General features: G+C 47.7%; 1 protein-coding gene across 1 annotated transcript; it reads right to left on the bottom strand.

The window, feature by feature from the left end:
* Positions 1 to 895: 895 nt before the first annotated feature.
* Positions 896 to 5,527, bottom strand: LOC142802881 (uncharacterized). Its single transcript, XM_075887957.1, has 3 exons — positions 5,510 to 5,527; positions 4,041 to 4,130; positions 896 to 1,408 (listed from the first exon to the last, which is right to left on the bottom strand). Exons 1-3 carry the CDS (start codon positions 5,525 to 5,527, stop codon positions 1,214 to 1,216), a joined length of 303 nt encoding a protein of 100 aa, XP_075744072.1. The 3' UTR covers positions 896 to 1,213.
* Between the last annotated feature and the right edge of the window lie 9,309 nt (positions 5,528 to 14,836).

Below are 14,836 nucleotides of genomic sequence, written 5' to 3' on the forward strand. Positions count from 1 at the left end.
GTTAGCGTCATTGCACTAAAAGACTAGGTATAAGAATTATGAAGAGCGTGTGGTTGACCAGTTTCACGTGTATTTTGCTGCTTACCCACAGAGAATATGCCGGGGCTTGTAATGTTTCGAACACATGGTCTCCCCACTCATCACCCCCTTCACCTGCCCTCCGGCAGTGCGCCGAATTTCAGTGGCAGGTTGAGTGGCCCTGCTCTCAGTGCTCTGCTTCCCACTCCTCAAGGCCCTGCCCCTCTACCCCTGTTCTTTCAATGAAATTCGCCATTAGTCAGAGACAGAGGTGTTGTTGAAGGGGAGAACAAAAATAAGGACCCCTGGGAATGCTTTATTTTCCAAAACCATGGCAGCACGCTTCTCACCCCCTTCTTGTTGAGTCACGCCACAAAATTTCTTTTCAGAGTCCTGCATGCATGGAAAGCAACTTCTCACGTCGACTGCCACAGAGCCCGGCTTTGCTCTCTCGTACACGTGTTAACCCTATCAGCTGTGCACCGTGTCACCAAGTTTCATCTTTTGTTAAACCGCCAACATTTGCTGCGACAGAGAAGTACGTCGTGCCATGCAGCTCCTTCACGAGGGTGTTAACATTCGATGAAAATACAAATGAAAAAGAATAATAAAATGTAACAAAAAAGTCACGCGCACACAATTGTAACCCTGGTGGAAACTAACATGTTTACAGAACTTAGCCATCTAATCAAGAGTGATTGTTTTTGTTCTTCGAGCAATAACCTGGTATCCGGAAAGCCAAAAACAAAACAAAAATGGACTGCAAATATTGTAACTGTTAGCATATTCATCCTCTGTATCCTTGAACGGGATGCAAGCTGTGGTTAGAGAAGTAATGGTGTTACCGAACATTTTGACAGATAATAACACTCGTACTAACCACGCAAACAATAAATTCAATTTTATTTTGAACCTGAAAGTACAATGTTGACGTCACTGGACAAAAATACTCAAAAGGGGGCTTGAAAGCATACGCTGGCCATCAAATTTGGCAGAGAGCAGTGACACAGTTATAAGGATTACACAAAACTGGCATAATAACGCAGAACAGCGTGAATAATTTTACACATAGCTAATACAATAACGCAGAATGCGCAAAGATATACGTTAGCATTGCGCACAAAAATTCATGAGTGCTCAAAGAAATAAACACGTTGTAGTTAGCGTGACTTACTGCTACAACACTTTGAGATCATTAAAGCCAGAGGTCATTGTCCTCCTCACCAGCCAGAGAGTCAAACGACAGGGCGCTTGAACGACGACGAAGGTTGATGTCACCCAACGGTACAGAGGGCGTGGCAGTAGTTCGCGTCCACAGGTGAGGCATGCGCGAGACAGCGGGGTTCGATTTTCCGGCTACCTTGGCAAGCGCTGCATGGTCGATGTCAGCCTGTCAGCGGAGGCAAGCGTACGACGCCAATTAACTCTTGTAGCTACCTGGTATAAGTTCGGGTCATCGGTAAAGATTGCAAACAACAACAACAACAACAACAACAACAATAATAATAATAATAATAATAATAATAATAATAATAATAATAATAATAATAATATAATAATATAATAATAATAATAATAATATTAATAATAATAATAATAATAATAATAATAATAATAATAATAATAATAACCTATCAGTAAGTAGTGATTCTATTATGTATCGTAAATATTCGTGCTGCTAATATTTCTGTTGCTAACTTTATTCTATTCAGAATTCATTTATGAACCATGCTTAAATTGCAACATTCGGATTTATTCCATACTTTCTGTCGCTAAGCAACTTGTGGGGTTTTTCTATGTTTCCCACAACGTTCTGGATTGCCATTGGCCCTAAGGCTATTACTGTTGGTTATATATGTAAATAAATAAATAAATAAATAAATAAATAAGCAGATACATAAATAAAGCATAAACCGTCCTAGCTCATGGCATTGGGATTTAGAGATCTACACTACAATACCTGCCTGTCCTGCATAGAAGCGATTGCATACATTGTATGCATTGTGTCTGATCACTCAAACTACACTACAGGAGTAGGGAGCCCAGCTAGTTGATACGAGTGCATTGTCGAATAGCTCAAATAACACACACAAACACCCACCCACACAAAAAAACCCCTCACACACACGCAGGCGAGTGAGATTTGTGACACAAGCGCATGATTTCAACTGCTGTATATGCTGTCGGAAAGACAACATATATACATAAAAACAACTGATCATTCGCAGTGACTCCGTTCAACAGCTAAAACAATGGGCAGTTCACTTTCCCGTTTACAGCCCCGAAAGCATACTCTGACTCAGCAAGCCCACACAGTATGTATATATGTTGTCTTAATAATAATGGTTGGGGTTCACCGTCCCAAAACCGTGCAGTTATTACAATGAACGCTGAAGCGGAGGGCTCCGGAAATTTCGACCACCTGGGGTTCTTTAACGTGCACCTAAAACTAAGCACGCGGACGGGCCTCGAGCTTCTGGCGTCCTTCCGAAATAGAGCTGGCACGGCCGGGATAAGATTCCGCGACCAGGATATGTCTTTTTGTTTAGTTGATATAAAGGTCAATTGAAAGTGAGTGACTGCATTTCCAATACATCATAGAAATAGTGATAAGCCTTCTTATGAGGCTTTACACAGACAGACGCCACCACAATCCACAATGCGTATTTACGATCAGTCAACGTGATCCAGCGTCATCGCATGTGCAGCTCACAATAGCTCATCGCTGATCGTGCTTTGTTGAAACTGATATTGGCGCCGACGCATGCAAGTAAATCTTATTGTCACTTTTCCATAGAAACGTTATTTTAAATGGAGTAACTTCAAGCTGCACCTGCGATGGAATATGAGAGACTTTTTCTTTACTTGATGGCTTTGCTATATTTCTGTTGACTTAAGTCTTAGTAAAGTTGATTGATTGATATGTGGGATTTAACGTCCCAAAACCACCATATGAATATGAGAGACGCCGTAGTGGAGGGCTCCGGAAATTTTGAGGACCTGGGGTTCTTTAACGTGCACCCAAATTTGAGCACACGGGCCTACAACATTTCCGCCTCCATCGGAGATGCAGCCGCCGCAGCCGAGATTCGATCCCGCGACCTGTGGGATCGCCACTAAACCACTGCGGCGGGGCCTCTCAGTAAAGTATATAAAGTGGAAGCCATGGATGAAAACTTGGCCTGGTTTCGAGAACGGCTCTCTGTTATTTGCCTTGCGTACTTGCAGGTAAGTTTGCACAAGGAAAAAAAAAGAAAACATGGATTTTTTTTCATCTGCTCACGTTCATAATTTGATTTTACTTTAAACGTTTAAACAGTCAACAATGTTTACCACAGCTCATGTAAAGCGCGGAGGTTATGAAAGGAAGTAAATCTTTTAATTATTCGGGGAGAGGTACAAAAAGGAGCAAGCTAATATGGCGCAACAGCAACAACGCCGACGTGATTTCCATCGTCGTCTTCACCACCTTTTTGGGGGCGTTCTTGTACCTGCCGTCTAAAAGAATTTAAGCCGCAGACGTAACGTACTGTCCAGTGCATACTCATAACGTCTATCTCATAGCAATGTTCGTAGAAGTAAGCCGTGTACATGCGACGCATACAACGGGCTTAATTTTTCAAGATGCCTCAAAATTATTGCGGGGATATTTAGTTCATTCGAGCTATAGTTTCCAGAGTACCAGTACGTATACACGACGATCAATGGTTAAAAAGAACACAAGAGCGCGTGGCGTCCGCTTGGCGCCACCGCTGCTTAGCGGCTGAAACTAGTTTTTCGCAAAAGCAGTGGTTCTCTTTAGTCGTTTGCTACAATCTAATGTCGCACTTCAAGTCGTGGCGCAGCGAACCACTCGTGCGACGAAAGAGCACCTCACGTGGTGCTCACTCCGCCTGTGAGAAACCAGTTCTTGCTGGTGGTGGCATCCAACTGCCGCCACGCGCGACGTTAACACTGGCTGCCGTGTACATATAGAGAGTAGAGCTAAAGTCGAGAGTGCCCACACCAGGGCGCTTCCGTACCTCAGAAAACCGGGACGAGTCCTTGAGAATGGAAGGCCTGCGTAGTTTCGACTCCGGTGGTAGCGGATCCAAAATAGGAGGAGCACTTGGCTGCAAATAAAACTCGTTGTAGTAGCATTTATGTTAGCAGTTATGACAGCAATATGTGAATATTTGTTCTAGTGTGCCTGAGGAACTTTGCTCGCTTACAACCAAGGAAGTTGAAAAAAATTGAGTGGAAGGAAGCTTTCATATACGTCTTTTCAGTGTTTGTGAAGCCAGCATTTGCTTGGAGTCTACTTGAAAAAGCATGGCTTTCTCACGTGATACCGAACCTGAGATTAAGTGCTTTGTTCTGCTAAAGTGAATGCTAGCCTAAAAATAAAATGAGAAGCGGCTGCTCCTAACACAAAAAATGATGCTGTATTTGTACAGATAGCTTGATCTTCAGTCATATTTGTCCAGACTTCCCGTAATATACTTGGACAGAATTTGAACAGTATCTATCTGAGGAATCTACCAGCATTGAATTTGTACGGCATGTGAGCCGCACGCTGTTGTTCTTGTGCTCTGTGCTAACGTCTCATTGTGCCTAGAGTAACATGGCGGTGTTCCGGATTCACTTTTCGAACATAACTTTCACTTTAGCAGTTTTTAGATGTGAAGCTTCTTGTGGTCAAGCTCAATCCAGTGTGCGGCGTAGCTAGTCTCACTGCGCATGCGCAACCTCTGCCCCTCTCTCGCCTCGCAACGCTGATGCAGGCAATGTCTGCTGCTAGTGAGCTTCTTTGAAAGCACTGACTGGACCTTGAACTCCAAGGTAGTGCCGGTGGAATATTTCTCCTCTGCATTGTTGAACAATATATATTTGCAGCGTGCGCGTTCAATAAAAGCGGACTGCTGGTCCCTGTGCCAACTTGGAGTCTTCTGTCTCTCATTGCCTATCAGCAGCAATTGGCATGTTCCAGTATGACACATCGGTTCATTAATGCATGCTTTGCGCCTCTCAAATTTTCTATCCTGGGCAGCGCAGTGACAAGCGCCATCGTCATCGTTGTCGCCAGAGCAAGCGTTAGCGCCCGCTGCTTCGCATCTATACATAGTTCTTTTTAGCGGGAAATGGTGCAATTTTTTGGTTGTCACAATCTTGAAACCTCATTGTTTTGATCACTTTTATAGGCAAGGCAAGGGTACTTGCCTTGCCTATAACTAGCAGTCTTATCACGGGGTTTCAATTATATGTACATGGCAGAACACCCTTAAGTGTGCAGACTGGTTTGCAGCGCAGGTGCTTAGTTTAGCGCAGGTTCAACGCCCGACCGAGGAGAGATCGGGTGTTGAACTGACAGGTCATCTTCGTCAACGAAGCCTTCTTGTTCTAGGTTTTTTTTTTTTGTCATCTGGCAAATGAAATTTTACCAATGTCCTTTTCGTGGAAGAAATGACGTCAGTGAATTTTTGGTGGACCACGGTATAAAACATTTTTGTACTTGCAAAAGCTGTTCCATATTCGACTTGATTCTGGAGCTACGCTCCCATCTTATTGGACACTGTTCCAAGTAACGAACGGCGCAAGATCCAGAAGTTTTGACCGGAACTTCACACTAAGAACAGTGTATATTTGCCAGTATATACATTTGCCGGCAGGTATTGCGGATCACTTGAACTTGCCTGTGACTCCAGAGCGGTAATAAATACCACTGAGGGACGTCGCTTCCTCGTCGGCTTGTTGTCTTTCGTCGATGCGTCGGAGCCGTGCCGCTGAATCTGGGCGTGAAACGGGAACTTAATGCAGAACCTTATACTTTCGTACCAAGGAGGTAGCGTTAATGTATTGCAAAGAGCCTTCGTAACTATTCCTAACAATTACCTGCTTTTTCTGAGTTTAAGAAACTGTAGAACTAGCTTTTGCACGTTCGTTCGGGTGTGTAAAATAATCGAAGACGGTCAATTGTTTTTAGATCGTATCTTGAAATCAAAACCACCGTTACCAGTTCAGGGATAGCGCTCTCTTATAGCCATAGACAAACGTCAAAAAGACACTGACGACAATTACCGAAGCTTATTTCATGTTCGCCAATAATTAAACAATAAAGCCTTCATTGATATGATAATGCGCAATGAACTAGCGAGTCTTCGCTTCCTATTCCGCATAAAAAAACTCTTGTATAGAACACTACAACGTCAGTGGAAGAAAACAACATAAAAAGTAAAATCACATTGCGCCTAACTAGAGGTTCTCGTTACGGCGAAAACCTTGAGTGGCTTTGTTGGCAATCCCGACCACAATACTTGCCCAAGTTTTTTTTTCAGAATCGTACGGGCTAGCAGTTGTACATTTCCGTCTAAAAGCCCCTGTGTCTTCCTAGTGGTAATTCCCCATCATGGCTTCACCATGCGACGTCACGAGAACTTTACATACTGTTAAATCTTGTGATGTAAGTATGATGACTTCATCACGTGACAATTTCGCTTTTTCAGAGGTTTGTGGATCCTGGGGGGCACAAGAAACACGCGCAAAGCTGTATTGACCCGACGGATTAAATTGGGATTCGAGCCTGCGGATTGCGTACCACGTCACCATACGTCAGCCCTTTTCCGCTTTGTCGCTCAGTCTGTATGGACCGATTTGTTAAACGATGGAAGCCTAAATCGAAGTAGGTATTGCCACGAGGCGTATTGTGGATAGTGTTGCGCATGCCGATACCGCCGGCACGCGGCCTTATCGTGGTCCAGGATGCACCGCGACTCATCTGCGAAGATCATGGCCCGCACGTCGACCATTCATTGATAACGAGATAGCACCAGACGCTACGGCGACTGTATCTCGGATGGTGAACGCGCCTTGCGTTCCCGTGGGACATTTCTGTTACCCGACGGCCGTCGAACGCGCCTTGCGTTCCAGCTGGACATTTCTGTTACCCGACGGCCGTCGAACGTGCTGTTCGCCTCCCGCTAAGCCGGTGTGTCTTTTTTTTCCTTTAGTGGGCGCAAGTCCGCCAAATACACGGATCTCCTTCTATTTCTACTAATCTCCCGGTCTCCTGCCTTTGGGCTACCCTCACTCTCACGTGACATCTGGTGGAGGTGCGGGGTATGCACGAAAACGACCTTAAAACAGCCACTGCAGAGAACGGGGACGCTGAAGACACAGATACTCGAAGCAGTCGCCGCCTCCGAAACCTGCCACCTGAGCTGGGACCGCTACCGCACCCCACGCGACCACGAAAGGACGCTTCCACAGCCACCATGAGCACCCCGCAATCACCTACCCCTGTCATGCAGCAGCCGCGGGTGCCCCCAACTTTCCATGGTTATGCCGCTGAAGAACCAGAAGACTGGCTCGACCAATTCGAGCGCGTGGCTACCATAAACAGACGGGATGAAGAAATGAAGCTGCGATACGTTTACTTTTCTCTGGACGGCCCCGCTAAAACGTGGTATGAAAACCATGAGACCACACTGACCACCTGGGAATTTCTGAAGAATGAGTAGCTCAGGACCTTCACCAGCGTCATGCGAAAAGAAAAGGCCCAGCTGCTGCTAGAATCGAGGACCCAACAGCCCAATGAGACCCTAAACGTGTACGTCGAAGAAATGAAACGTCTTTTTAGGCGAGCGGACCAAGACATGTCCGAAGACAAAAAGTTCGGATACCTAATGCGAGGGGTGAAGGAGTCGCTTTTCGCCGGTCTCATAAGGAACCCTCCTAAACCAGTCGCCGAATTTACTGAAGAAGCGCACACCATAGAAAGGACCCTGGACGCCTGGACTCGGCAATACAACCGCCCGTTTCAGCTCAGCTCGCCCTACTCGGAACCGATTCGAGGTGGGCTAACCACCAACGATCTGCGGGAAGCTTTTCGAGGAGTGGTTAAGGAAGAACTACGCCGATTGCTACCTCCTACCCCCCCGCCCCCCCAAGGAGCATCTCTCTTGGACATAGTGCGTGATGAAGTCCAGCAGGCGCTTGGCTCTTCATCAGCGACGACTCGAACAGAGGCCGAAGCAATGACTTACGTCGCTGCAGTGAACACTAGGCCACCCCGACGAAACGAGCCCAGTCCTCGACGGTACGCTGCAGCCCCAAGTAGCCGTCCGCCCTTACCCGCCCACCATACATACGAGAGACGCCCGAGCCAAAGAAAATGCGACACCTGGAGAACTCCCGACGACCGTCCCCTATGCTTTCACTACGGTGAGGCTGGCCACATTCTTCGACACTGCCCCTACAGGTGGATGGGACTGCATGGCTTCTCATCTCAGGCACCACGGCCACGCCCTGGACAACGACCTCCGGCAATCGAAGACTACTTGCGCCATACAGAGTACTTGTCCAGCCGTTCTCCATCACCGCCATCCCCACGCTTCACGTCACCGAACCACAGCAACAACGAACGAAGAATGTCCCCAAGCCCCCGTAGGGGAAACTAAACCAGCAACCTTTGGAGGTGAGGTTGCTTCAAGAGGAAAAGCTGAAGACCCTCCACCGATGACCATATATGACGACAGCACATCATCTACGACGACAACGCACAACAACCGAAGCCGCGAGACGAAGCAAAACGAAGCAACAAGACGAAGCCGTGACCCGAACCCAAAACCAACGCGCAACTCCAGCCCACGTGCCACCGATTTTGAAGTATCTATCTACGGCCACCCGGTAACTGCCTTGATTGACACAGGAGCTGACTACTCGGTCATCAGCGGGCCATTGACAGCACAACTGAAGAAGGTTAAGACGGCTTGGGACGGCCCGCAGATCCGCACAGCGGGAGGCCACCTCCTCACCCCATCGGGGCGATGTACTGCAAGAGTGACATTCGATGGTCACACATACCTTGCCACTTTCTTGGTGCTCCCACAGTGCTCCCGTGACGTCATTCTCGGCATGAACTTCTTGACTCAACATCACGCGGTTATTGACCTGGCGTCCCGATCCATCAAACTTTCCTCGGATGAAGCCATAAATTCATACTCCGCACCACATAATCGCGCAGCCCTCCGTGTGCTCGAGAATGACGTGAGCGTCCCACTCCGATCAACGACCCTAATTCCCGTAACCACTGGTACTGCCGAAAATGCTCATGGCGTCGTCGAAGGTAACATACAGCTTTTGCTTGGCCGTGATATCGCAATCGCAAGAGGCATTGCGGGCTTCCGGAATGGACAGGGCCCAGTGCTGCTAACAAATTTCAGTCAAGAACACCGTCACCTGGCCAAAGGCACGACCATTGCCTTTCTCGATGAAATTGCGGAAGTCAGTGACACCCTCGCCTTCTCGAATCCAGCGACCATCATCCCACAGACCCACAACTCGCAGCTGTCATTCGACATTAACCTTTCCTTGCCTCAGTTCAAGCAGCAACTGCTCCAGAACCTCCTTCGATGTTATGACGACTGGAGGCGGAAATGTTGTAGGCCCGTGTGCTCAGATTTGGGTGCACGTTAAAGAACCCCAGGTGGTCTAAATTTCCGGAGTCCTCCACTACGGCGTCTCTCATAATCATATAGTGGTTTTGGGACGTTAAACCCCACATATCATCATCATCATGTTATGACGACTGTTTCGCCACTTCTTCACAGGTCCGACACACTTCTCTGGGAAAGCATCGAATCATAACACAAGAAGACATCCGCCCTCCCCATCAAAGCCCTTATCGTGTGTCGGCACGTGAACGTCAGGCCATCCGAGAGCAAGTTGAGGAAGTGTTACACGACGATGTAGTTCAGCCATCGAAAAGCCCATGGGTGGCACCAGTCGTCCTTGTCAAAAAGAAAGATGGAGGTCTTCGGTTTTGCGTCGATTACCGATGGTTGAATAGTGTAACCAAGAAGGACGTGTACCCTTTGCCAAGGATCGACGATGCCCTAGATCGTCTTAGTGATGCAAGGTACTTCTCGTCCATTGATCTGAAGACAGGGTATTGGCAAGTTCAGGTTGATGAAAGAGACAGAGAAAAGACCGCCTTCATCACGCCGGATGGATTGTATGAGTTCAAAGTAATGCCATTTGGACTTTGTTCTGCTCCAGCAACCTTCCAGCGTCTAATGGACACAGTACTGGCAGGTCTCAAGTGGCAAATACGTCTAGTATACCTGGACGATGTGGTCGTCTTCGCCTCCAACTTTAGCGCCCACCTGAAAAGGCTCCAGACGGTACTGGATGCAATTAGGTCACCAGGGCTGACACTGAAGCAAGAAAAATGCCATTTTGCCTATGAATAACTACAGTTCCTTGGCCATGTTATAAGCAAAGATGGCGTAAGACCAGATCCCGAGAAGACAGCCACTATCGCACAGTTTCCTCAACCGCAAGATAAGAGAGCAGTGCGCCGATTCTTAGGACTGTGCGCCTATTACCGACGCTTCGTCAAGAACTTCTCACACATTGCTGCCCCTTTGACGCAGCTCACCAAGTCGGACGCCCCTTTCGAATGGAAAGCTGAGAAACGTGAGGCATTCAAAGAACATATCTTCAAAGCTATCAGCCCAAACGAAAAAAAGCGACGCACCACCACCGGGTGGGCTCGAACCTCCAACCTTTCGGTTAACAGCCCATCGCGCTAGCCAATTGCGCCACGGAGACAGTCAGGCATTAAAAGAACTTCAACAACGTTTACAGTCGCCGCCTAAGCTGGGTCACTTTGATGAAAATGTCCAAACTGAGATACATACAGACGCCAGCAGCATCGGCTTAGGTGCCGTTCTCGTTCAGAAGCACAAGGGCTGCGAGCGCGTCATCGCGTATGCAAGCCGCTCACTGTCGAAAGCGGAAGTGAACTATTCCACGTCTGAGAAGGAGTGTCTTGCGATAGTATGGGCCACCTCGAAATTCCGCCCATACTTATATGGCAGACCCTTCAAGGTCGTAGCGGACCATCATGCGTTGTGCTGGTTGGCCAGTTTGAAAGACCCTTCTGGCCGCTTCGCTCGATGGAGCCTACGGCTTCAGGAGTTTGACGTGAAGGTAGTCTACACATCTGGTCGTAAGCACTCCGACGCAGAGTGCCTCTCAAGAGCCCCTGTCGGCGCACCACCAAGCCATGAAGACGACGATGCCTTTCTTGGGCCTATCAGCAGCAGCACCTTTGCATTACAGCAGCGCTCAGACCCGATCCTACAACAGTTGATCAACTACATCGAAGGAAAGGCCTTCATACCACCTGCACTGTTCAAGCGTGGGATATCTTCCTTCTGTGTGCAAAACGGGGTGGTAGTTAAAAAGAACTTCGCACCAAATAAGGCAGCTTACCTTCTTGTTGTCCCAAGCAGCCTCAGAGAAGAAATTTTACAAGCGTTACATGACTAACCCACTGCAGGCCACCTCGGTTTTACACGCACACTCCACAGAATTCAAGAACGACACTACTGGCCCCGCCTCTCCTCAGATGTTGCGCGGTACGTCAAGAGTTGCCGCGAATGTCAGCGCCGGAAGAGACCTCCAACAAAATTAGCTGGATTTCTCAAGCCAATTGAACCCCCGTCGAGACCATTCCAACAGATTGGTATGGACCCGCTTGGACCTTTCCCCACGTCAACATCCGGTAACAAGTGGATCATAGTGGCCACTGTTTACCTTACCCGATACGCTGAAGCTAAGGCCCTCCCGAACGGCACAGCCGTAGAAGTTGCCAAATTTTTTGTCGAATCAATTCTACTTCGTCATGGCGCACCTGAGGTACTAATAACAGACAGGGGAACGGCGTTTACGGCTGATCTTACTCAGGCAATTTTACATTACAGTCATACAGATCACCGAAGAACAACTGCGTACCATCCGCAGACAAATGTTCTCACGGAACGCTTGAACAAGACCATCGCCGATATGCTCGCCATGTACGTGGACACAGAACACAAGACCTGGGACTTAATTCTGCCTTACGTGGTCTTCGCCTACAACACCGCGGTGCAGGAGATCACTAAAATGACACCATTTAATCTCGTCCATGGGAGGCATGCCGTTACTACCCTGGACGCCATGCTGCCTAATGTCACCGATGAAAACAACCTAGACGTGGCCGCCTACCTTCAGCGCGCAGAAGAAGCCCGGCAGCTTGCTAGTCTGCGCATAAAAGACCAACAGCGAAACGACGCAAGACGCTACAACCTGCGGAGACGCAATTTAACATACAGGCCAGTTGACAAAGTCTGGGTTTGGACGCCCATTCGCCGCCGAGGATTAAGCGAAAAACTCATGCGCCGTTATTTCGGCCCATACAAAGTCATCCGTCAAGTGGGTGAAGTGGACTATGAAGTGGTCCCTGATGGGGCTAGCCCATCCCAACGACGCCGCGCACGACAAGAAGCGGTACACGTCACCCGTTTGAAGCCCTATCATGCGCGCTAAAGGAGGCTCCCTGTTTGCATCTCTTATTTTGTTTATGTGTGCGTGATTCGTGCTTATTTGCCATTTACTTTCGCACAGGCTGTCCTTTTGTTTTGGTTTTATTTTAAACAAAGCATCGGGTCGATGCTTACGTTGAGGAGGGGAGCAATGTTACGAGGCGTATTGCGGATAGTGTTGCGCATGCCGATACCGCCGGCACGCGGCCTTATCCTGGTCCAGGATGCACCGCGACTCATCGACTGTATCTCGGATGGTGAACGCGCCTTGCGTTTCAGTGGGCCATTTCTGTTACCTGCGGCCGTCGAACGCGCCTTGCGTTCCAGTGGGACATTTCTGTTACCCGACGGCCGTCGAACGCGCTGTTCGCCTCCCGCTAAGCCGGTGTGTCTTTTTTTTTTCTTTAGTGGGCGCAAGTCCGCCAAATAAACGGATCTCCTTCTATTTCTACTAACCTCCCGGTCTCCTGTCTTCGGGCTACCCTCACTCTCACGTGACAGTATCGTCGGGGACCGATGCCCAAAACCTCGCTTCTATACACTAAATTCTGCCCCCGTGGAAAGAATGATAGTTGCGGAGGGATAGCAATTACGTCACATGTCACGTTAATGATCTTTTCACGATAACGTTCGTCATGAGACACCTTTAGGCGCAGAGAAAAGCGGTGGCATGGGGGAAGGAGGGGGGCTCAGGAAAGAATTAATCTATACAAAGCTGACTTTTTTTTGTTTAAGTTCACGCATTGTGCGGTAAACGTGACCCGTTTTGCAACAGTTCACTGGCACTACAAAGATGCTATAAATTTAGTGTACCGACACAGCCACTACATGGAAATAACACAACAACCATAACAACCAACCCATGCGCTGACTGCTCTTAATACGACGGTCGTGATGAATGATTGGCGTATCTTTGTTTGAACGCAAAATAAGATGGTCCAAGCATAGAGTTTTCTAAAATTAACTAGAGGGTACTCTGGCGATGCGATCGTTGAGCGACCATGGGAATGATGAGCAGTACACGGATTTGCCTAGTCTTCGTACTTGCGGACTGCAAATCGCACTCTGTGGCTTCGTTAAGTGTTCTGTTTCTGTTGTCTTTTCAAAGAGAGAATGAGCCGTTCTGAACTTCGTGACCCGATTTGAAATGGTAAGCCTAAAAGAATAAGGTGGTGAAGCACTACCGCTGAACATTTGCCGATCTTTTTTCATGAGAAAACAGCGTCAAGCCACACGAGCACACGCGGAGCCAGAAGGATAGGAAGATAAGACCCCTATAAGGATAGGAAGATAAGTGCCCTACCCATCATTCCCATGCTCGCTGAAGCGCCGTGCGTTGCAGCTCCTATAGACACTAGTGCCTGAGTTCACTCTAATGTATATTTATGAAACTCTATGGGTCCGAGAACCTAATAAAAGCTTTGATTCTTTGTTTTAAGAACGGTAGTCGGCAAATTCCACGTACCTCGCTGTCATTTTGCAATGAGACAAAAGAATCCCGTTTTTGTTCCGCACTGAGGCTGATGCTGACCCTGTAGAGAAAGAGAAAAAAAACATGCCGCAGAAATTTGTTCCACTGACGCTGGCCTAGTGACCTCCGAAAACGAGTTGAACAATTTTGCAGAGAAAATTACTTTTGTTTATGCATTTTTTTCGTAAGACCAGGAAGGCTGCAGCGGATACATAAGGAACCGCGATGACCTACATAGAAAGGCTACAAGACTGTTGCATATTCTTTTTCGAAGCAGCCTGCACTGAGACGCACTACAGTGGCTTTGTAATGCTTCAATTTCATAGGGCGTATAGAATACCCCAATTTTGTATTTCAGTAGTGAATTCTAAAATTTAGTAACGTTTGCTGTTGTGCTAGTTGTTGCATAGCTGAACTTGCATTTAAGACACAAATGTTTAGACAGGTGCGAAGAAGACACGCAAGACAGAGACAAGCGCACACTCGCAACTAAATTTTAATCTTCCGATGGCCTAGCTTAAGAACCCTCCAGCATGCGTGCAACCGCGTCTTACGTGTCTTTTTCATCCCTGTATAAACATTTGCGCCATCAAGTGAAGTTCAGCGAATTTGAAATTATTCGAAGACAGATGTCTTCGTTAATGCAAAATTCAACGGAATGAGCAAGTAAGCATGCCAGGGTGGCGGAAGACACATAATGGCGGCTGTAGGCTGAGCTCATTGAGAGCGCATAATTCAGCCGACACAGAGCAATGCTTTTGCAGGCATTTACGACGAGGTATTTGAAAGGAATTGCACACATACCCCTGCATCATTGTCAAATGACGGAAGTACAGTTCGTTTGCCCTGTTTCAAGCCGTTCGGCGAAAGCCATTTTGGGCTGTTTTGCAGGATGCATGTGGCGCTGTGCTGCTTGGCTTCAGGCCGCGTGTTCAACTGCAGCCGCTGCATGCCGCTCAATTTCGATCCGACCAAAATGCCGAGCGTGGGCGGGCTTTTA

The sequence above is a fragment of the Rhipicephalus microplus genome, chromosome 3 (genome assembly GCF_043290135.1).
Source record: "Rhipicephalus microplus isolate Deutch F79 chromosome 3, USDA_Rmic, whole genome shotgun sequence".
In the NCBI taxonomy this organism is placed as follows: Eukaryota; Metazoa; Arthropoda; class Arachnida; order Ixodida; family Ixodidae; genus Rhipicephalus; species Rhipicephalus microplus.

What these genes read in the sequence shown, in the direction of transcription:
- LOC142802881 (XM_075887957.1), bottom strand. An exon ending in ACTCGTCCCGGTTTTCTGAG is followed by an intron (nt 1,409 to 4,040) that starts GTACGGAAGCGC and finishes CTCCGCTGACAG; the next exon opens with GCTGACATCGACCATGCAGC.